Source organism: Oncorhynchus tshawytscha, linkage group LG25, assembly GCF_018296145.1.
Source record: "Oncorhynchus tshawytscha isolate Ot180627B linkage group LG25, Otsh_v2.0, whole genome shotgun sequence".
Lineage (NCBI taxonomy): Eukaryota > Metazoa > Chordata > Actinopteri > Salmoniformes > Salmonidae > Oncorhynchus > Oncorhynchus tshawytscha.
The window spans coordinates 12,262,129-12,286,645 of NC_056453.1; the positions used below are offsets into that span (position 1 = coordinate 12,262,129).

At 42.4% G+C, this 24,517-nt stretch overlaps 1 protein-coding gene across 14 annotated transcripts; it reads right to left on the minus strand.

Moving 5' to 3' along the window:
• Positions 1-145: 145 nt before the first annotated feature.
• Positions 146-24,343, minus strand: LOC112224236 (SUN domain-containing protein 1). 14 transcript variants are annotated; one of them, XM_024387658.2, is made up of 23 exons: positions 23,997-24,343; positions 22,326-22,428; positions 9,527-9,730; positions 9,190-9,419; positions 8,788-9,042; positions 8,454-8,576; positions 8,027-8,164; positions 7,329-7,409; positions 6,880-6,993; positions 6,673-6,771; positions 5,874-5,967; positions 5,721-5,782; positions 5,412-5,608; positions 5,013-5,282; positions 4,746-4,847; positions 4,568-4,638; positions 4,327-4,471; positions 3,291-3,599; positions 2,456-2,540; positions 2,103-2,218; positions 1,754-1,921; positions 1,453-1,545; positions 146-1,294 (listed from the first exon to the last, which is right to left on the minus strand). In XM_024387658.2, the coding sequence occupies exons 2-23, from the start codon at positions 22,391-22,393 to the stop codon at positions 1,178-1,180; spliced, it is 3,141 nt and encodes a 1,046-aa protein (XP_024243426.1). In that variant the 5' UTR covers positions 22,394-22,428; positions 23,997-24,343; the 3' UTR covers positions 146-1,177. The 14 variants fall into 14 exon arrangements, with proteins under 14 accessions (XP_024243426.1, XP_024243430.1, XP_024243425.1 ...); XM_024387662.2 differs by lacking the exon at positions 23,997-24,343 and adding an exon at positions 23,367-23,743 and having other exon boundaries at positions 5,412-5,566; XM_024387657.2 differs by lacking the exon at positions 23,997-24,343 and adding an exon at positions 23,367-23,743.
• Between the last annotated feature and the right edge of the window lie 174 nt (positions 24,344-24,517).

Here is a 24,517-nt window from a genome sequence, read left to right on the forward strand (position 1 = left end):
CATCAGGAAGAAGGGTGGAGCATAAGTCTGCAACCAAACTCTGCTGGTGTGCCATGACAAAACATTTCCACATTTGTTGAAACTATTCTGCCTTATTTCCTTTCAAAGTTATTAATAAAAAATAAAAAAGCTAAACTCAAGTCAATGACTGCTACAAAATCAAAATTTTTATTTGAACATTTTACACATTACAATTATGTACAAAAGACAAAAATAAAATTATAAAACAAAATAAACCTGTATAGTCCCAAGACCATTTACAAATAGTCCAAAAAGCCTTTACAAAAATATATTACACAGATTGGCATTTCAGTAACTCGGGACAAACAATGAGATTTACAACTGGGCACTTGAAGATACTCAATAAAGGACTAAAGCCTGACTTCTGTGGCTGAAAGGACCAGTGCAAGATATCCTTAACTTACTTGAGTGGTAAATTCCCTTTAAAAAAATGCAAACAAATTAATAACATTTTATAATTGCAGCATATACATATTTCAAAGCAACACTGATATTAGTAGACTTAAAAATGACAAACTATTGACAAAATGTACAAGTTTACATTCTTCCGTTGTTCGTAAGAACATGGTAGAACCTGGGCCCATATCCACAAAGCATTTGAGGAGTTGATCTAGGATCTGTCCATATGATCTTATTCATTATGATCCAAAAGGACACACTGATCTTAGATCAGTACTTCTACTCTGATATGCTTTGTGGATATGGGCCCTGGTTTCACCATGAGCGACAAGGGCTCAACACACATGAATTCAGTTGTCAACACATATAGGGCATGTATAAATAGACTGAGTAAATGTACTTGAAACATTCCTTAACCAATAAAATCTTGTCTGACGTAGTAAAGCACAGAATCGCATCCATATTTTCCTCCCCTATGTAGGAGCCCAATGTTACTTTGAGATTATTCTGTCAAATGAAAGCCGTTTTACAAATGTAATAAATTATTAGTGGTTGGGTGATAGTCCTTCGAAAGTCAGGCACCAGTGGCCATGCTTCAGATTCAGACCTGTGGTCACTCTGTTAGAGCCTCTGTCCTGGTGAGATGAGTTAGTGCACAGATAAAGTTTGTGGATCAAGCATATTTACGTGTGCGCATAATTGGCTCCAGTCATCTGCAGAACATTAAAATGTAGACAGGGTGGTCTGATCTGTGCCATCAGTTGACACTGGGCTGACCGTGCACTCTGATGCGGTACAGGCAGGTGTACTCCGGGTGACCCCAGTTGGACAGCACTCGAACCTCAATGATCTGATAGGCTTTATCATTCTCCTCCTGTGGATAGATAGCAGAAGACACTCAATTTAGACTCAAGCCATGTAAGAAGTCACCATCTCTAATCATACTAGAGATAAATGCCATGTGGACTACTAACATAACACATCTTCCACTGGCCAATCAAGCCCCTTGAGGTAGTGTTGAAGTGTACTTACGGTGACGGGATAAGTCTGAAGCGCATCTTCATCATCCTGGTAGGTGTAGCTGCCCAGTAACTTACCCTCCTCCTGGTACTCATCATCCAGACCCTGGAAACAAGAGTACACAGTTAGAAAACAGCAGAGACCCACAGAAATAAAATGTGTCAATCAGTAGTGCCTCACCAGAGTTCACACAGTAAATGTGTGTGTGACTGACTTGAGCGTCTACTAGGTTTGCTTCTGAATGGCTGAGACAGTAATAGCCGACATGAATGTTAATTGGGTAAGCAGGGTAGTTGAGGTTTGCATGGCTTACATAGACGGTAAACTGGCGCGGGGCACTGCTGATAGTGCCTGTTGGTGAAAGGGATTTGGGGATGTGCTCCAATGAGAAGGCAGAGGGCACAATCCTCATGGAGAGACGAATCACCAGGTAACCATGAGAACCCTGAAACGCCCAGCAGTTCCCTGGATGGACGTCAGGCTGCAGTGTAAGAGAGAGCTCAAGATTAAACCATGTTATGGATGGACTACTTTTGAAAAGGTCTTCCATGTGTCGGCAAGGCAGTATCAGGAACGGAAACCCAATGTAATGAATCTAGTAAATCATGAAGAGATCATAAAACTCAGATTCGTCTCATGTGGTGCTATGACTTGATTCGTACCTGTATGGCCACACGAGGAGACTGGGAGAAGTACCAGAGCGGGAGGCCAAAGAGACTCATCAGTGCTGTCTTTGTCTCGTACGTCTCAGAGCAGCGAGTGCTCAGGATGCTGCCGCCTGTAGACACAGAAAAACACACACAGCCATTGATAGCTCATGTCACTTTCACGACTGTACACAATGTCAACCACACCCATTTTACAACGAGGGCAATGTTAAAGCCAGTCATACCAGGAACTACTGCACAAAGTACAAACAGATCATTCAAATAATAGGCAGTAGATGATTCATTATTTGTATTTATTTTTTAAAGCCTAGTTGCCACGCCCCATCACAACAACTGTGAAACTTTACCGCCAGACTCCAGAGCATAGTCTACCAGGCCGGTCCGATCCTGGGAGTAGAGTTTCAGAGCATTCTTCACTATCAGCTGTACATGCTGGAGGAGGAAGAGAGGAAAAGAGTGGTTGGGTGAGGAAATGGAATAGTGCAGATGATCACATTGAATGTTTTGGATTTGAAAATGATTTCATGCAATCTTAACTTTTTGGGTGACCCAACCAAATTCACTGAAACAAGAGTTAGAGCAGTCAATGAAAGTCTAAGAAGCGGTAGATCGGTTCTATGTGCGCCATTTAAATGCTTTCTGTTCTTAAGTTTAGTTTTTGCGTCTTTTACTTCCGGTTTTGTAACAGCTTTAAAACAGCTGAAAATAACATTTTTTGTTTATAGAAAATATATTTCACAGCAGTTTAGATGGTACAATGCTTCTGTACACCAGGGATCATCAACTAAATTCAGCCACGGGTCGATTATTTTCTCAAGCGGATGGTCCAGGGGCCAGAACATAATTACAAATCATTTCTAGACTGCAAATTGACTGCAAGAAGCCCACATTTTTAAAAATATATTTGACTAAAACATAAGCATTTCAAACCTTGCTTACATATGTATATGATCACGTTGCGCTCTATAACGCATGGGAATACTTAGTTTGGGCAGATAAAAACGGCCACCCGTGGTCCGCTAGTTGGCGAACACTTCTTTACACTATACTTAATTAATTTAGTCAAACTCTTCAAATTTTAGCAACCGGGAAATGCATTAGCGATTTCTTAATAAAAAAATTAGACTAATAAAAACTACACAAAATGTTCTTTTGTCACAAAATTCCCCAAACCAAACCTACCTCCTCAGACATCCCGGCCCCTGCGGCTCCAACAGTGTGCATCACAGTCTGAGTGACAGTCTCAGTGCTGTGCGTCTCCTGCCTGGCCCTGCTCTTCTCCAGCTGCAGGGTCACGTTCTGCAGGATGCTGAGCTCCAGGGAGGTCAGAGAGGCGTGCACGTCAACCCCGCTTACATAGCGCTCAGAGAGCCACTGCAGCAGGGACTCTGGGAGCTCCTTTTCTCTGGTTTGGGAATCTCCGACCTGCTCGCTGCGAGAGAACAGGGCCCGCAGTTCCGTCCTCACCTGGGCTGACACTTGCTCAGACACCTGCCACGACCACACAGTGAGACAGACGCCATCAGACAGAGGTCAACAGAGAGGATTTATATAAAGAACTCCAGCAAAATCATCTCAGTACTAAATAATATTGAGTGTCTGTACAGGACCAGCTAATCAAAGGAATGGGAGAGGCCATCTGGAAAGGTACACAGGGCTCGACATTTTACTCTCGTCAGCAAGTACATTTGAAAAATAATTGTTGGACAAGCAGGTTATAGGATTTAAATTGTCCGAATGAACATGGTTAAAAAAAAAAAATAATAAAAAAAAAAAAAAGATTTGTACAAAACCAGATGCAATGTTTTATTTTTAAACAGGACCTTGATAAACTGACTGGTATGCTTGAGCAGGGATGGATCAAAAGCCTGCACACCCAGTAGCTCTCCAGATGGAAGGTTGACAGCCCACATGTTTTATACAGTAGCCTGTCAGTGCAGTGTTTTAATTTGTGGCGAGTTAAGTGCCTTGCTCAAGGCCACAACAGCAGGAGATATACCACATTGGATAAGAGACCAGCAGCCTTCCATTGTCAATACCAGTGATAATAAGATTATTTTGTCAAGTGGTTCCTTGTATCATTACAACCCAATTCTCAGTCACCTTTTTGACCTATGGTGTTACAAACCAAGTGACTTGAGCTTTTGGCCATGTAATGAAAAAAAGGTAATGTCAAGCCCTGGTACAATGCATGCACAGTACAGAGCAAGCTACTCACCGTTTCATGGAGTGTGTCCAGGCGGTCACACATGCCCTGGCATCCCATCACCCCCTGCAGGTCCTGCCTAATGCCCCCCAGCGTTGCCTCTAGAAGTTGCACCTCCGCCAGCAAGGCATCACGGGACTCGCTGTCCACACCCACACTGAAAGAGCACACATTGTCACGAGGAGGAATATTCAACACCACTCATGATTTTATTGAATTATTACAATCCAAAAGGGTTAAGTGCTGAACTCACTTGACTTGCACAGGAACTGGTGGCAGTGCAGGTGTAGCACTGGAAGTGTCTGCTTGCCTCCTCTGCACCTCCTAAAGATGTAAAATCAACATAACATGGATATATGACAAATACTTTTTAATAGAGCTTCTACAGTAAAGTAAGTGCATAGAATTGAGTATAGGCTCGGAGTCTGTACCTCTGTCTTGGCAGTCAGTGTCTGCAGCAGCACCTCTAGCTGAGCCAGACGAGACGCTTGGCCCTGCTGCTGCACCACATACTGCTCTCCAATCTCCTGACTCTGAACAACACAGGAAGAGTAGATGAGCATAGAGGCTAAAAATAAAAAGTAAAAAAGCTAACCAAGTAAGCGTACCGAATTGTATACTTGTTTACTTTTCATTACAAGCTAAATTAATATACTGGATAAAATGAACCCCTAACAATCCAACCAGGATAATCTCACCAGTTCACTCCGCAGTGCTGCATCCTTCTCCATCCCACTCTTCAGCAGAAGGAGTCTCTCCTCCAGTAGGCCAGACACCCACAGCCCCATGCTGTCCTTGTCTGTCTGGGTGTCCAGCTGCTCTCGTACAGACTGGTAGAGACTCAGCACCTCCCTGTGCTGGTTTTCCTGCCTTCGGCCCCCTCGCTCCACCTTCTCCCACAGTTGGGCCAGCCTCTGCTCCAACCGGGCTAGGCGCTCAGAGTCCACAGACACCAGCACACTGCCTGGCTGCTCTCATACATGGGAGGATAGAGGTCAGCTAACTGTGCAACTAGCCTCATCCATAGAATTAGATGGTCTTACGCAAGATGACAATCATAAATGGTGAATGAATACGAGCATCAATATCACTTCAACCTGTGAGACAGCTGGTGGTGGTTGAGCCATGATGGGCTGGCTGTCTTTGGTTGGTTCCAGAGGGGTCTGACTGAAGGAGTAGGCCGTCCTCCACTCAGTGATGTTAATGGCAGGCAACACAGACAGCAGGCTGGACGGACCCCAGTGCCACAGAGCTGGGAGAACCCAGAGGAGGATAAATGAGACAGAAAAGGTGTCTGCAGTAGAATGCGGTTAAAATATGTCAGAATAAGTGACTGCACAGTACTGCGGAATATGGATAACCAGCAGCAGGGCTTTGGGGTGGACAACAAGAGCAGTGCTACTCACCAAGGAGGACAAGGAGGAATGGGAGCAGAATCAGCAGGAGTTTGAGGAGCTTGGGAAGGCACCTATGAAAAACAGGAACACCCTTGTTAGTGTGATCACATGTATCCCATCCACAAGCCTCGGGTGTTACTCCAGCAGCCCCAAGAGACTCACCGTGTCAAGACGAATATGTTGAGGAGCGACATGACGGTGGCCAGATGATACCATCCGGTCCCCAGCCACCAGAAAGCCCCGGTCGCTGACTTCCCTGAACACACAATAAAAGAAAGCCATGGAGAGCAGATTAGTGGAAGTTCTTCAGGAGGTGGGAGGGGGTAGAGGCACTTCCACACAGCACTAAAGATAAGGTAATTAAGTACATTCACCAGATGAGGTAAGAGGCAAGGAGATAAAGTGCAGGTTACGGAGTTAGTTACAGACAGGGGCGATAGAGCAACAGTGTTCTTCTCTGTCAGCGTAGATGCAGAGTGCAGCAGAGATTTTTTTTGTACGTTTTTTTTAGGGCGAGCCCATCTTTCGTTTAACCGCAGTACTCCATCACACTCCTGTTGACAAATTGCTCCCATTCTTGGAACAGATTTTAAAATCGAAATTCCCGCCCAGAGGGACAGAAGCAGCAGACAGATGGGGAAGCACTTCTGCAGACAGCCGTTGTAGTTTCCTAGCCTAACACAGCAAATTCAAATGATGAAACGCAAATTAAATGGAACAGGTAAGAATGAGTCCCAGTATTTTGTAAGAGCCTGCAGCACCTGTTAAACTGCAAGGTTAGATTGCACTCCAAGCCACCATTCTAATAGGTTTTAAAAGGTAGAAAGACACACAAGCTAGCCATGGGGAGACTAGAACTAGGAGGAAACATGCAGGACAAGCAGAGGTTTATCCGGAGGTTGAGAGGCTGGTTAAACACGGTAAGAGTGTAGAGTTATTTGAAACATGGTAAAATGGTGACCTGGGGACACGGCTGCCAACCAGAGAACAGACAGCATCCTCCTCATTACGGACCGCACAGCTGAGCCTGCCTTCTGCCCCGCCCACAACACTCTGGAGCCTGGGGACCAACCAAGTAACAAAAAACAAGGGACTAAAAAGGTTGAACTGGATTCATTCATTTCAAGTGTATGAGGATAGGCCAGAGTTTGATCACTTAATAGGTAACCTGAGTAAGTAGTGGCAAGCCACAGTTCCCCCAACACATGGTGTGACCGGCAGACCCGTGATGAGGATTGGACAATGCGTGTCTCCACGCGCTGCTTCCCTTTGCAGTCGTCACCTGTTATCGTAAGCAGTGTGGATGAGCAGCAAAAGAACGCATGACATTGTTTTGAGAGACTAAAGAAAATTTTAAAAAATCAGAAGGGCTGACATTTCTGCTAACAAAGAAATCTAACAAAAGTAAATGGCAGATGTGTGTAGCCACAAAGAGTGAGTGAAAGGCTAAGAGGAAGCTCTTTACATCTCTGGGTTGCCCAGTGACAGAAGCACTCAGCTACAGCACAAGATGTAGGCTACTCACTAACCACACCAATCACCAAATGTTCGTCCATTATAGACCTTCAAAACAAACATGTCAAAGTCTACAAAAATGTCAAAGTCATTTACACTTACAAAGAGCACCATTCAGATTCATGCGTTTCCCCTCAGTCCCCAACTCATTTACATTCATGCTTCCGCAGTAGCTGGAGTGAGCTACAACCAATAAGAAAGAAATCAAATTAAACAACTAAACAGACAAACATCCCTCTTTCCCTTCACCAGAGCTGAGGAACAGTGAGTCGAGAGCGAGACAGAGCATTTGCATGTCACCAGGGCAACAGCCAAAGCAGCCCATTTGTTTGGAAGAGAAACAGAGGGTGAAATCTGTGTGGTCAAAGTGAAAACACCAGAATATAAAAAGGTAGTGTAATGTAAAAAGGAGTGAAAGGTGTAGGCAGGATAAACTGTGGTAGTGTCAGCCTCTCTCCCCCTGGAAAAAGAGAGAAAAGAAAGAGGGAGAAGAGTCAGAAGCAGGTGACAAGGAGTGTGAGTTCAGGTTAATCAGTGAAAGCCACCATGATTCACACAGCATCTGCAACCTCCAGAGTCAGTGCAGGAGGAAGACTCATTCACCATTATCTATTCAAAAACAGAGTGAAAGCAAGAGTGAAATGTAGAATTGGTGCACTGCAAGCAGCAAGATTCCTGAAATCAAGTGTCAAGTATTGACCCATGCAAATCACACACAACACCCGCCTTGTGGAAGCCCAGATGCCACAAAAAAAAAATGGGTTAGCCTCTTAAAAAAAAAAAAAAAAGCAGTGGAATACCTCCATTAACCACTTTTCTGCCCACACTGCCCGTCTTCAGCACAGCAGCCTGTATGAGCAGAGTCACTAAACACACAGTGAAGGCAGCTGCCCTCCTGCTATGGTTCAGACAGGTGTCTAAAGCTGACCACAGGACACCTAAAGAGAAAGAGCGTATTTTTTATTTTATTTAAAAAAGGAACGACCCAGATGACATGATTATGTTAAGCTTCAGCAACATGCTTTATCAGATTTATTGGCAGCATGCACAAGCCACTGTTCGAGTGCAGTGTTGAGCCCCCCCCATCTAAAACAGTGAATTATCTGATATAGTCATCATTCATAACACAACAAAGTGGGAAGCTGCCAGGCAGATGTGTGAGGAATAGAGAGGAAATGTTGGCGCTGTAAAGACATCAATAGGCAGAGCCGGCGCAGAGCCTGATACCTGTGCCCTCTTTACGTGACCTCAGCAGCACACTCTGTAAGAGCAGTGAGAAGCCGGATGCCACAGAGGCTGCTGCCCTCCTGCTCACGCGCACACAGGTGTCCGAGAAGGACACCAGCACACCTGAATCAAATCAACTTGGTTCAAAATGCACTTTACAAAATCACAAAACATGTCAAAATGTTAAGAAAACAAACCGAAATTCCAAAACCCAAGCATCTACACTATGATATTCCTTCAAAACGAAAATGGGAAGGCAAAACTCCCACTCCCAAGTACAACACACGTTTTAAGGACATACACGTTATAGTACTTCTGTGGCTGCCTCGCTCACCTGTCCTGTGCTTGCGGCTTTTGTCCCTGGCGTAGATGGTGGAGGAAGGCGAGGCGGCGGGGGCTGTCAGGGCCTGCTTGTTGGTGGCAGAGCGGGCTGCAGTTGAGGAGTGCTTGGAATAGGCAGTGAGCGCGTCATTTCTGTCCAGGTGGATCGTGCGGCCCTTACAGAAGCTTCCGTTGACCATGGAGGTCTGGGTCTGTGCCGAGTTAATGTCTCCGTTGGCCTCACACATACTGTCTGTCATGGTCCGCTCTAAGAAACACAGATTTGATCAATAATTTTTTTATTTTTTATTTTTTAATAAAAAAAATAGCCCATTGTAAAGGAATCCATTCAAGACACAGGCTGATGTTGCGGACAGTACAAGTAACTGATTGATAAGTTCCTTTTAAAAATTACCTTTGAGTTCAGAGTCTTCATCCAAGCCCCAGAAGCCGTCGACCAGCGTGCGCTCCTGGATACACGACTTGTCCAGCATGGAGGAGAGCAGGGAGGCGTCGCTGGCGGCCACGCTGTGCAGGCTGCTGTTGTGTTGCTGGGAGCCATGCTGGCTCTTAAGGGGCGTGGTGAGGAGCAGAGACTGGGAGCAGGAGACAGCGTGCTGCTGAGACCTCCTGCTCTTCAATGCCCTGGGAGAGAACAGACAGTCAGATTAGACATAGAAAACCCTGGATGTAACATTTTCTGGGCCCAAATCAATTGAAGGAACCACAGGGCGACCTACAACATCGCTTACTTGGAATCTCTGCGACTGGCTCCTCCTGCACTGAAGGAGGCGCTGTGGTACATGTGGTTGAGAGAAGAGTCCAAGCTGTCATCGCCATAGAGACCAGTGGTGGAGTGCAAACGCAGGCTCCGCCGAGACATCCTGGGAGACTCTAAGACGGGCGTGATCCTGTGCTCCTTCTCAAAGTCCAGGGCTGTTGTAGAGTAGCTGGAGCTGAGCAACACAAGGAAGAGAAGATGGGAGGAATGCATTAGATTAGAATAAAAACAAACAAGTCGCAGTCTCTAATCACTGATTCAATCGATTGGCAATGCCCTTCGGTTTTCATTGTCCTTGGTGTCTTGAAAAGGGCACTTCTTCAAATGTACTACCATATTATGTAGCCTATACATCGCACATATATATTAAAGTAGAGCCTATGAGCCAACTTCCTTTACAGTTAATATACAAAAACAGGGAAGGTGCAATTGGTCCCCAATGGCAGAAAACTTTGTACTGTCAGCACAATGATTAAACTGAGGCTGCCATTGTATTCCCCTGTCCAGTGTCGAACAATATACCAAAATTCATGTACACTAGAACATGAAAAAACAGTTTGTTGCTCTAATTTGTTACTTTCAGTACTTCTGTAAATTGTGTGTCGCAGCCAATGTCCCCCACGGAACGCACCGTGCCTGCTCCACTCAATGCAAGCATGCAATCGGAGTCTGGGCTGCATCATGTTAGCTCCCTCATGCTGCACAGAACTTAACACACATGAATATTTGTGACACTACACGTAACATTTTTGAAACTGAGCAAAACAACAAAACGTTCATACAGGCTAGAACACTTTACAATGCAAGACAATACCGGTAGCTTCCAGCTAGGCTAACTTTCCTTGCTAGCATCATGAAGTTAAGTGTATCAATTCACTACCCTAGTAACTTTGTGAAACGCAAAATATGCTGATTGCCACCAAAACATTAATTCGCTTAAAATCTCTCCCTCACTTCTTTCCCTCTCCCCCAAAGGGCTCCAACAGGCCGCACCCCTCTTCGCTTGTGAATGAAATCATTACAGGTTAAGAGATTCTGCACACTTTTATAAAATAAGCTACTTCTATGCAAATGTTGTTCAGTACAATACAATAAGTTCCACATGGAAGTGAAACAGATTCATGGGGCTACAGAGGACGTCAGCCAAAACAAACTCAATAAGTCAACGCATGCACGCACTCCTACTGAATATGAAGTCACCTGCATTGTGAATAGACCGAGGCTACATCTTGATATGCCCAGTTTATCAAATGGAGATGTACCATTCCAATAAATGCCATTATGTGAAGTAGTGACATTGGTAAAACAGTCAAATTGATTGTGTAATTGGTTTATTAATGCATACATGGCTGTCACGTAAAATATTTTACAAAAAAAGATGCCCAACGATTGAACAGGAATAGCTGGATCAAGTACCATTCTGTGTCTGGGTCAAGTACCATTCTCTGACTTTGGATAATATGCCTTGGCATCGAGTATTAAGATCAACTTTTTTCCCAATTACATTTTATTCAACATTCTGGCTTGTAGCACTTGTTCAGATGATATGTTCCAAACAAAACGGCATCATCTCAGACTGTAACCAGGTTGGCATCAGTCTAATTTATTAAGCAATGCCCAACTTAACCTTGCAACAAAAAAACAAAAAAAAGAAAAGTGCTGCCATCTCTCAAGGAACAACTCTGTCCGGCATTCACATTGTTGGACTTTGGAACTGTTTCAAAATCTGTACTTGCGACAGATAAGATCATAAGGCTAACTGAAGTCCAAGTAGGGAATAGCTAGCACAGTGTAACAACTTTCCAAAACAATGCATGACAGGCTATTACAGCCTGAAACCTAATCCCTATGAAAACACACACACACACACACACACACACACACAACCTTCAAGGTGAGCACATAGCAAGCAGGGTCACTCCTATCTAAACATAGCCAAGTGCACACACACAAAGAAGGTAATGAAACAGAAAGGAGGATGATACACACAGGTCTGTCCAACCCCAGCTCTCCAGAGTCCACCCCTCGTCACCGTCGCTCATCCCAGAGAAATAAACCCACGGATAAACATCATGAACACCCACAGACACTCCACACACTATCCTGCGAGCCAGGAGAGCTCAGGCAACCTAACACTACTTCACTTACTGTATGTAGCCTAGGCTACACTTCACTTCCTGTAGCCAGGGACAGATGAGCCACTTACCTACTCAACAACCCTCCCCCCCTCCCTCGGTGAAACAATGACACCAATCCTTACATTATGCATTTTAAACTGACAAGGGAGGTCAGTTTTTAAGTGCAACTGACTGTACAAAAGGAGGAAGAGAAGGGAGACATCTGAGTCCTGAACTTTTCTATAAACTAATGTTGGTAATCCATAAACAAAGGACTAACGGGGCTCTTTCCTACATAAAAATAAACTCACCCTGTCCTCTTGTTCTCCCACTGAGTCTTCCGTCACTCGCTAAAATCGGGGGTAGGGAACTAGATTTAGCTACAGGCCGATATTTGGCAGAGCGGATAGTCGGGGGCTGGAACATAATTATAAGTTGTACACTGCAAATTGACCACAACTAAGCCCAAAAAGATGATTTTAGAAAATAACAATTTCATACCTTGATTACATTGAGACACGATCACATATTTACATTTTAGTCATTTAGCAGACTCTTACCCACAGCGACTTACAGAAGCAATTAGGGTTAAGCAATTAGGGTGCCTTGCTCAAGGGCACAGATTTTTCACCTAGTTATCTCGTGGATTCGAACCAGCGACCTTTTGTTTACTAACCCAACGCTCTTAACCACTGTCTGTATGGGTCTTTATTTGTGGGAATAATTGGCTAACAGATTCCCTAAATGAAACTCATTTTTAGCTGAATTCCTGGTGATTTGCCATGTTTTTACCAAAAAAACATACTAAATCAAAAAAAACCTTGCAGTCAATTTAAAACAATTTAATAAAAAATTAAAAAAACTTGTGGGACAGTTTTGGACCACCAGTTGCTAACGCCTGAGCTAAATAAAGCCTTTCCAGGATTACACGGGGCCTTGGCAGAGCCAATTATGTGCTTTCCTCTGCCTGGCCTGCTGCTCCTCCTGCCAGTGTGCTCTAGGCCCTTGCGTGGGACAGCGGTGTGTCCTCAGCAGAGATCCCGGGCAGTCCCACCCAAATACCCAGGCTGGGGTCTGGGCAAGGGGAGCCAGGCCCAGAACAACTTCAGTGAGACCAGGCCAATGGGTGCAGCAGTCGCTCTTCCTCTCACTCACACACAAAAGGACAAGACAGGAGTCTATCACGGTTCTTACCAATCTGCTGCTGCACACTGACTGGTGTTTCAGTTCAGACAAAACTGTCACGACATGCGACTTCATTCCAAAACATACAGTAATAAGTCTATGCTAGGTAAAGCTCCGCCTTATCTCAGTTCACGATAACACCCACCCGTAGCACATGTTCCAGCAGGTATATCTCACTGATCAAAGCCAACACCTCATTTGGCCACCTTTCCTTCCAGTTCTCTGCTGCCAGTAACTGGAACAAATTGCAAAAATAAATAAAAATCACTGAAGTCAGACTTATTTCTCTCAACAACTTTAAACATCTGCTATCTGAGCAGCTAACCGATCGCTGCAGCTGTACATAGTCCATCTGTAAATAGCCCACCCAATCTACCTACCTGATCCCCATACTGTTTTTATTTTACTTTTCTGCTCTTTTGTACACCAGTATCTCTACTTGCACATCATCATCTGCTCATTTATCACTCCAGTGTTAATCTGCTAAATTGTAATTATTCACTCCTATGGACTATTTATTGCCTACCTCCTCATTAATTTTTTTAATACGGTGTCATTGACTTGTTTGTGTTATTGGCTTGTTTACTCCATGTGTAACTCTGTTGTCTGTGTCACACTGCTTTGCTTTATCTTGGTCAGGTCGCAGTTGCAAATGAGAACTTGTTCTCAGCTAGCCTACCTGGTTAAATAAAGGTGAAATAAATCAAATTTGAAAAAATAATCAATGGCAACAGAAAGAGGAATTTCTATGTAGACAGAACTCAACACCATTCTTGATTGTCTATCACCAGCTTAGTGTTAATCAATAGTCCATTAAGGCCAACTCCAGGAAATCTGTGACTGTCAAATCTTTCCCTCTTGACCGACAACAGCTCACAAATTGTCAAACACTCCAGCCACCCAAGCAGAGCGAACAGTCTGACTACAGCACAGCAAGCGGTACGGGAGCACCAAGTCTGGGAACAAAAGGCACCTGAACAGCTTCTACCCCCAAGCCTTAAGACTGCTGAACAGTTAATCAAATGGCTACTCAGACCATTTACATTGACCCCTATTATTAATGTAATTGTTTTGCACCGACTCCCTTACAATCACTAGCCTCTACACATACATACTACACACACTGCTACTCTGTTCACAATATATCCTGATTGCCTAGTCACTGATACACCGTGGAGCAAAATACTTCAGTAAAAATACTTTAAGGTACCCCCAAAATTGTAGTATCTGCACTTTACGACCTTATATTTGACAACTTTATTACATCCTTAATGAAAAACATACTTTGCATTTTCCCTGACTCCCAAAAGGTACAAGCTACATTTTGAATGCTTAGCAGGACAGGAAAATCATCCAATTCAAACACTCAAGAGAAGATCCCTGGTCATCCCTACTGCCTCTAATCTGTCAGATTTACTAAACACAAAATGCTTGGTTTGTAGATGTTGAAATGTGCCCCTGGCTATACACAATGGAATTAAATAAATATATATATATAAAAATTTTAAAAAGCCATCTGGTTTGCTTAATAAGGAGTTAAATGATTTACACTTGTCCTGAAGTAAGTAAATAAATAAATATATATATATATATATATATATATATTTATTAGCAATTACATTTTGATAGTTTAGTACATTCTTAAAAAAAACAAATAGTTTTAGACTTCTACTCAAGTAGTATTTTACTGGGTGACTTTCACTGGAGTCATTTTCTATTAAGGTATGTTGACTTTTACTCTAGTATGAGAATTGGGTACCTTTCCAGCACTGAATGTGTATACTGTATTACCCCGTACATTGACTCGGTACTGCTACTCCTTGTATATTGCCTCATGTTTATTGTGTTACTATTTCCTTTTTATTTAACTCTGCATTGTTGGGGATGGGCTCGTAACTAAGCATTAACCTGTAAATAATATACCGGTTGTATTCAGCACATGACCAATACATTTTGATCTGACAAGCTCCATCCTGATTAAAGACTGTGCAAACATCGTGTTTCATGAGCAGGGATCAGCAAACACGATAAGATAGCAACAGCCAGAGATCTTTGCTTATCACTTTCTTACAGAAACGCAGATCTATGCTGCATCAAGCAAGCCTAGGGCTACTTACAAGCTACACGCCTAAGTACACATCTGGAGACTAACTATTTGCTCAAGAGTTGTGCAGTCAGGTTAATCAATCAAGCCAAACACTGACCAGCCATTTCCAGCCAATCCCAAAATAAAATGTTCTCTAGAAGGAGAAGACACTAGAACCTGTTGCTACACAGGCAGTATCATTTCCTTACTATTTGTCAGACTAGGGAGCAGCAGATTATCGCCTAACCTGGTCACTGAAATATTCACCACAATTGCCCTCCCTCTCACTATGACTTTTAGGTCGGGCATACAACAGCATTACCCCCTATAACTACTGTCTATGGTATGTAGGTCTGACCCATTTAGTCGACTGGTCGATTGTCTGGTCAATAAGCGACTGGTCGACCGAGATTGCTTTAGGTCGGGCAGTAGCAATTGTTTTAAAAATAAACAAAAACAGTACCACTCATTCAAGGGTTTTTCCTTATTTTTCCTATTTTTCAACATTGTAGAATAGTGAAATCATCAAAACTATGAAAAAAAAAACATAGTAACCAAAAAGAAGTGTTAAATCAAAATATATTTTAGATTCTTCAAAGCAGCCACCCTTTGCCTTGACTGCTTTGCACACTTGGCATTCTTTCAAGCAGCTTCATGAGGAAGTCAACTGGATTGCATTTCAATTAACAGGTGTGCCTTGTTAAAAATAACATTTATTTTCTTAATGCATTAGAGCCAATCAGTGTTGTGACAAGGTAGGGGTGGTATCTAAGTCCAAGAATATCTCAAATAAGCAAAGAGAAATGACAGTCCATCACTTTAAGACATGAAGGCCAGTCAATCTGGAAAACTTCAAGAACTTTGAACGTGTCTTCAAGTGCAGTCGCAAATACCATCAAGCACTATGAAACTGGCTCTCATTCAGACCACACATTTTCTTAAGTTACAGCCTTATTCTAAAATGGATTAAATAATTTCCCAATAATGTAGTTCAGAATTTTTTGCTAATATGTACATTTCTTTTAAAAATAAAAAGAATGTAAGTATTGGTATTTTAATAGGATCCACATTAGCTGTTGCAAAAGCTGCAACTACTCTTCCTGGGGTCCACACAAAACATCAATAGACAAGAACAGCTCAAGGACAGAATGACAAACTCAGCAAAAAAAGAAACATGCTCACTGTCATCCCTGTTTATTTTCAGCAAACGTGTAAATATTTGTATGAACATAACAAGATTCAACAGAAACTGAACAAGTTCCACAGACATGTGACTAACAGAAATGGAATATTATGTCCCTTAACAGGGGGGACAGTCAATATCTGATGTGGCCACCAGATGCGTTAAGTACCGCACCAGATTTGCCAGTTCTTGCAGTGAGATGTTACCCACTCTTCCAACAAGGCACTTGCAAGTTACCAGACATTTCTAGGGGGGAACCCTAGTCATCTTTCTTTTGGTGTTTTTCAGTCAGTAGAAAGGCCTTTAAGTGTCCTGAGTTTTCATAACTGTGACCTTAATTGCCTACCATCTGTAAGCTGTTAGTGTCTTAAGGACCAATCCGCAGGTGCATGTTCATTAATTGTTTATGGTTCATTGACCAAGCATGGGAAACAGTGTTTAATTTTTACAAATTATCTTTGAAAGACCGGGTCCGTCACTCAGTACTTTGTTGAAGCACCTTTGGCAGCCTCAAGTCTTCTGGGTATGACGCTACAAGCTTGGCACACCTGTATTTGGGGAGTTTCTTCCAGTCTTCTATGCAGATCCTCTCAAGCTCAGTCAGGTTGGATGGGGGTGTGTCACTGCACAGCTATTTTCAGATCTCTGGAGATGTTCAAATCGGGTTTAAGTCCTGGCTCTGGCTGGGCCACTCAAGGACATTCAGAAACTTTTCCAGAAGCCACACCTGCATTGTCTTGGCTGTGTGCTTAGGGTAGTTGTCCTGATGGAAGGGGAACCTTCGTCCCAGTAAGAGTTCCAGAAAGCTCTGGAGCAGGTTTTCATCAAGGATCTTTGTACTTTGCGCTGTTCATCTTTGCCTTGATCCTGAGTAGTCACCCAGTCCCTGCCCCTGAAAAACATCCCCACAGCATGATGCTGCCGCCACCACCATGCTTTATCGTAAGAATGGTGCCAGGTTTCCTCCAGACATGATGCTTGGCATTCAGGCCAAAGAGTTCAATCTTGATTTCATCAGACCGGAGAATCTTGTTTCTCATGGTCTGAGACACCTTTAGGTGCCTTTTGGCAAACACCAAACAGGCTGTCATGTGCCTTTTACTGATGAGTGGCTACAGTCTGGCCACTCTACCATAAAGGCGTGATTGGTGGATTGCTGCAGAGATGGGATAACCTTCCAAAAGGACAACCATCTCCACAGAGGAACTCGGAGCGCCATCAGTGACCATGGGGTTCTTGGTCACCTCCCTAACAAGACCTTTCTCCCCCGATTGCTCAGTTTGGCCGAGGGGGGCAGCTCTAGGAAGAGTCTTGGTGGTTCCAAACTGCTGCCATTTAAGGATGGAGGCCAGTGTTCTTGGAGACCTTCAAAGCTGCAGAAACATTTTGGTTCCCTTCCCCAGATCAGAGCTCTACGACCTCATGGCTTGGTTTTTGCTCTGACATGTACCGTCAACTGTGGGAACTCATATAGATCGGTGTGTCTATTCAAATAATGTCCAAATCCATTTAAATTTGCCACCAGTGGAATCCAATGAAATTGTAGAAATATCTCAAGGATGATCAATGGAAACAGGATGCACCGGAGTTCAATTTCGAGTCTCATAGCAAAGGGTATGAATACTAAATAAGGTAATTCTGTTACTTTATTTAATACATTTGCCAAAAATTCTAAAAATATGTTTTCGCCATTATGGGGCAGTGTGTGCAGATTGAGGGGGAAATAATTTTATCAATTTTAGAATAAGGCTGTAACGTAACAAAATGTGGAAAAGGGGTCTGAATATTCCCGAATGCAGTAAAGCATCCTTGTATAACCATCGTCGAGCTGTAGGCCTAAGAGCACATCCAGTTTAGCCTTAATACTGTAACTTACTTAGGCCTATATTACAACACTTCTATAGGCTACTGTAGCAATCATTAATTCATTGATGTCATCACAGCATATATGAGTCATTCATGATTTGAAATGCAATCAACCATTTTTGTTTTAAAATACAATAAAGCAAGCCTTGTATAATTAGCTTAAACAAATAAACCGTTCCATTCCGGAAATTCATTTCACAAATGAATGTGACCGTTTATTCTTTCCTGTAATAAAGGCTTTAAGTTAAGTTACTCTGGTATGCTTATAGTTAATTATGTATCGTTTACAAATTGTTCCAAACAGTCAGAAAAATGATATTGTAGTCTATACAGCACAGTGTTTGACACACAATATGCACGCAGCACTTGCTCCTTACCTTCTTTTTCTTGATCCCCAGTATTTTCCACAGCTAGTCATATGTCCCACACATCTGACTCTCCCTTTACCTCCTGAGCAACCGGTAAATATTTCGGCACTAAACTGAACGAGACGCACCTCAAAACGACACATAAAACCTCACATAATTCTGCCCAAAAACAATCTCTCAACCAGTGGCACATGGGCTTTTTAGGTGAGCGCAGATGCCACCCTTGGATAAGCAGTGCCCACTTCGTCAATAGCGCAAAAATATTTTGCTTGTCCAGTTCCAGAGTGCCCCTCGAAGGCCGCTGTGAGAGAGACGTCTCTGCTGCACTTCAATGTTTAGTCAAAAAAAAAACTAAATCATGTAGCAGATATACAATATGGTAGAAAGAGTATGTGGCCTTTTCTGTAGCCTACAGGCTGGAGATAAAATGTATGACAATGTAACGAGACGGACACTTTTTACATCACGCACATTTCTCAATTTCAAATCAGCTAACCTAAAAATGGCACTCAAGCAAAAATAAAATAAAAATGACCCGTCATGTTAAGCAACATATCATAAAAACAGGACAGGTCAAAGCAAAAATGGACAATTTGGAACGTACAATCAACTGTCGTCCAGGAGTGTCACCCCATTGTCATGATCAGTGGTTTTAACCATATTTGACAAGCTCATGAAAAACAAAACACTTTTGCATTTCCCGCTGTGTAAACACATTGCAAATAAGCTCGCGATAACTCCTGAAAGTTGGGTAGCAGATATTCAGCGCATAAATAGCCAAATTGATTTGTCACAGGAATCAGGACTAATAAAGCCAATGCAATGGCCTGTTTTACAAACAGTGGGCCTACCACATGGATGGGAATTCATAAAAAGCCATTTCAGGCTGACATGGTAGGCTACACCCTAGTAAGCATGAGCCGACATCTTTTGGAAGTCTTTAATTTTTTTTACCTGTCTGGAAGTCATTTTACAAACGGTAGGCCTTCCACATATATAGGCATTCAGAAAATTCAATTTCAGGCAACACCTCAGTAAGCACGGACCAATGCAGACTTATTTTTTTGAAGCAGTTGCGGACCGGCCTTGATTGCCACATACATTGTCTATGTACTAGACCAAATATTGAGGTCTATAAATTGGAACAGCCTTGAGTTGGTCCGAACAGACATCTATAAAATTACTTATTTTCAGCTTTCATTCTAAACCAAAAAAAATGAGCCTGATTTCAATATCTAAAACACATATTTGCAACATCAGGAAAATAAGTATTTAACTTAAATTAACCCAACGTCAGGAAAACACATTTTATTCGTGTTTTCAATGTCATTTTGCTTACTGGGACCATTCTAGTTTTACGGGGACAGCATTTTTTGGTCTTGACTATGGCAGCAGAACGGCAAAGACAGCTATAGTTCAAGCCCTAGTTTGCCCTATTCGGACGGGATACGTTTTTTGTTTGTTGAATTTTACCCCCTTTTTCGTGGTATCCAATTGGTAGTAGCTATTATCTTGTCTCATCGCTACAACTCCTGTATGGGCTCGGGAGAAACAAAGGTTGAAAGTCATGCGTCCTCCGATACACAACCCAACCGCACTGCTTCTTAACACAGCGCGCATCCTCCCGGTCGCGGCCGGTTAAGGCAGAGTCTGGGCGTGAACCCAGAGTCTCTGGTGGCACAGCTGGCACTGCAGTACAGCGCCCTTAACCACTGCGCCACCCGGGAGGCCTCGGACGGGATAAGTTTTAATGTGTACCACATCTGTAATTTTAGTCCCATCCGAATCTGCCATGTCAGTAATTTTTAAATGGCAGGAATGTAACAATTCTAGGCAGAATAACTTAGTTTTTTGGCCAACTCCAATGTCCTCTGATAATACTAGTCCCGTGCGAATTGACATCCCTGTGTTTTAAGAGAAATGTTGGCATTTGACAAGTGTTTCTCTCAGTTTGTGCAAGAAAACAATAACTGATTCTATAAATGTAACTAAGTGCTGCATATAAACTATATGAACGGCCTACATGTAGCCTATCAACTTTCCCAATTAATGATTTTGGCGTATGAATGGAATATTGCCAAATGCCTCAGTATCCCCCCACCCCCATTTAATGCATCCCTTGCTGTTAATAGATTGCAAAGCAGCCGCATACAACTGACCTAAATGTTAAGATGAGAATTATCAATAGCCTTAAAATTGCTTCGCAAGTGCAATTGCACGGTTTAGCTCACATCTGAAGGCTGCGGAGTATTTAGGATGTACTACGGACCGCTAAAATAACACACTTCCTCAATTCAAATATTATACCAACACTTTAGGAAATATGGTATGGTTTAGAAACCAGCCATCAGTGTTACCCTATCACCTGGACATGTTGAAATACTATCTTCACAACTAGAATAAAAACCTCCAGGCTTCCTTTATAACTTTCAATTTACAAAAAAATACAAAAATTTAAACTACAGGGGGCAGTTTGAGAAACTAATTCAGTCCAAATCCTCTTCTGGAATAATAAATCACATAACCAACATTCTCTAGTAATACTACTCCCGTGCAAATGGGTCTTTGGTCACGTGCATACAATGCATACATGTGTCAGGTAAAGAGAGCCAGGGTTGGGGGAATGTTTCTCCTTAACAAGACACATAGGATGTGCCAATATAAACCTTTAAAAAATCAAATTTAAAATTAACCAATCGAAAGTTGGGGACAGCCCTAGTAGTATGTAAATCTACCATTTAGAGTCAAGTGAAATTAAAACCTTTCCGTTTTATTAGCTAAGCTAGACCAAACGCAACTGCAAAGGACAGAGAAAATGTATAGGAGCACTTGTCTATCAGGCTTGTGTGTTCTAAGAGCAGATGGTGAAATAAAATGGCTAATATTGTCACATCACGTGCAACAGCTCCAACAACCCTCTCTCTGAGTCACACATAACAGACACACCCAGTCAAAGAACAAACCAGTGGGTCTGTGACACATAACCACTTTGCACTTCTCTTTTTCAGAAAGGGGAACATTGCCAAATACACGTGGAGAGGTTCCATAATACTATATAAACACGGCTCAGAATGAGAGCTGGAATCTCTGAATAAAATCATTCAACTACCCTAAATCGTGACATTCATTTTGTTAGAAGGCAAAGTTTTTAGCCAGAAAGTGTAATCCTGGTAAACCACCTTGGGCTACAGTTACTCAAATAACATTTCAAATCAAAATTAACATCTGAGAAACATATGCATGCAAGTCCTACCAGTGTGATTTGTTGAAACAAAGCCCTTGATCAAAACAAACACATCTAGGGTATTTGACACAAAAAAGCCAATTTATGCTCACCATCGACTAAACCAGTGGTTCCCAAACTGTGGGGCTCTACCCGCTCGACACCCAAAAAAATACTCAGTCCAGCTTTTAATTTTTTTTTTCTTCTTCTTATAAAAAATGTTTTTTTTAAACTCTTGAAAGTTGTAATAGAACGCACAAGGTGCACTTTTCAAAATTGAGTAGTGTATCAATTTGTCATTGCATTCCTTAGAGCTATTTATAACTTTGGCTCAACTAGCCCATATCAGCTAACGTTTTGTTATTTAAGTTTAACCCATAGATATTGTTGCCACTTAAATATCACATGAATACACATTAGACATGGCAAAATGTATTGAATTGCAAGAAAAATACCTTTAAAACTGAAAAATGTTCTTAGCACACCATGACAAAATGTGTAGAATTATAGGAAATAAGCTTTAACCTGCAAAATTCTTCAACCAATAAGAGGGGTGTGAACAGTTTGTCATGAACAGTGCTATAGAAAAAGACATGATGCAGGCACAAGCTGTTCCAATGCTGGAAGGGGGGCCACGAGTGAAGAGGTTTTGGAACCCCTCCTTTAAAATGGAAAGTTATTGAAATCATTCAGGACATCCCTCTTTCAGGGCCTTGACTGGCAGCTTTGCATGCACACTCACCTGTGAGAGTAGGTGTAGCCAGTGTTCCCTGGGGGTGGGGCGCGTGAGTTCACTTTTGAATGGTCCATGCCTGTCCAGCCTCCAATTTCTCTCAGTAATGAGACTGCAAGAGCCAAACCATGAGACTTTTACAACCCAGTAGTACATATTCACCCCATCAATTAAACAATACTATGAGCTCCTAACTAACAAAGGTAGCAGTTAAATGAGTAGAAATAATGTTTTAGGAGTAACTGCTTACCCCAAAACCAATTTCTGCTTAATAACTCGCCTCAGAAACTAGATATTTTGCTGCATCATGACAGGGTCCATTTTCTAATGGCACTTAAGTATATGGCTGTGCAATAGTAGCCTTGGAGTGTACTCAAGTCACACCCAGACAGTGTGATGAGAGGGCTGGGTGGGACCTGTACTACTCGGAACCACAGACATCCGGCGGCCATTAGTTGTCCAGAAATACATGGTAACCCATTTTAAAGACGTAATAAGCAATCCTCATCTTTACACGTACATAAACATCTCTCCATACAAAATAACAATGAGAATATTTGTAGAACTCTGCCCCAAAACATTATTTTTAAAAAAATGTTTTATCGTCACATACACCGGATAATGCAGTTTAATGTGTAGTTTTACAGGGTCAGCCATAGTAGTTCGGCGCCCCTTGGTGCAAATTAGGGTTAAATCAATTCCTTGATTGTTTTTTTCTGGCATCCTATCGGCTTGGGTATTCGAACCAAAGACCTTTCGGTTACTGGCTCTAACCGCTAGGCTACCTGCCGCCCAGGTAGGTACTGTTAACCTGTATGGCTATGAATGAAATAAACAACTACTCTGAACTGTCACCCTATGTAAACTAGCCTAACTTCCATAGTCACATCTCATGTAGTGTAAACAAAGAAAAGGACTCAGACTGAATTTAGACAAGAAAGTATCAGTGAGATTCACAAACAGACTAATTACAGACCGAGTATGAAGTAAAGAGCAGCCTAGTTATCAAGCTACTCTCCATTTGTATAGTCAAATACACCATTAACTTGCCTTTTGTAAATACAACTTGTAAATCCACAGAATAAGATCAGGAGAGTTGCAGCGAAAATTAGCTGACTTCATGCCGCATACAGACTCGTGAGTTACGGTGTAGAGCAGCCAGTGGGCGTAGGTGCACTGTTCTGCCTCAAACTTCCCAATATAAACAGTATCCCTCAAAGTGTGGGCACGTTGCAGTAGGTACAAGAGTAAATGAGTCAGCTATCAACTACTAAAAAAAAAAAAAAAAATCCCTAGTCATTACAAATTCAGAATTCCAAAATGGCTTCCCCAACAAAGCGGGAGAAATAACTGCTCGTTGCTAGTACTAGTGTTGCTTGTTCTCTCATCCAGAATGGGCTACTCATGTACACACCGGTCTCTGCTACACACAATCATCTTTGTAAATTGTACAGGCAGGCAGAATGTCAAATGTCACTTCAGTAGCCTTTTCAAATTTGAACCAATCGGTGCACGGTTCAAAGGAGGCTGGGAGCCTCACCTCCAATTGTAATTTACAGTGGGCGGGATCCCGCGAAAAATGAACTGTCAAACTTCCAGACGTGACTTTGTTTTGGGATACATCCAGCGGTTTGCCAAAGTAGTTAATATTATATACTGTTCATGGATATGTCCGCTTACCTTAATGTCAATGTAGTTAGATGATTTACAAATACGGGTAAATGTTGTCACACGATGGACGAGCTGCTAGCTATCGTTGACAGGTGACCAGTTAGTTTGCTAACGTTGACAGATGACCGGTTAGCTAACTCTTGTCGCAGTTTGACAGTAAATGTTTCTTGATAAGCACTCCAAAACCGTCCAAACACAACTCATCTCAGAATACTTACAAATAACATTTCATTTACAAAGGACTCTCAAAAATAACCATGATAAAACCCGCACGAAACTGAAATATCACACGAGTATGAACGACAGTTCTCTCCTTCGCGGTCAACCGTGACGTGAACGTATATCTTCTTCTGTTTTATGCTTGCGGTAAACACACTTCACTGGTGCTTTACCGGCACTCTGTGGACTGGAGTTGAATAGAGGGGGCTGGAGGACTTTCGCTTTCTTATCACTGACAAAGGCTTTTTATGTTATTTCAACTCTCTATAATGACTGCTGTGTAATTTCACTGCATTGAAAACAGCATATAA

What these genes read in the sequence shown, in the direction of transcription:
- LOC112224236 (XM_024387658.2), bottom strand. Translation starts at nt 22,393, where the DNA reads ATGGACCATTCAAAAGTGAACTCACGCGCCCCACCCCCAGGGAACACT. An exon ending in CACTGACTGCCAAGACAGAG is followed by an intron (nt 4,639 to 4,745) that starts GTACAGACTCCG and finishes TTACATCTTTAG; the next exon opens with GAGGTGCAGAGGAGGCAAGC. An exon ending in CCAGTTCCTGTGCAAGTCAA is followed by an intron (nt 4,472 to 4,567) that starts GTGAGTTCAGCA and finishes GTGCTCTTTCAG; the next exon opens with TGTGGGTGTGGACAGCGAGT.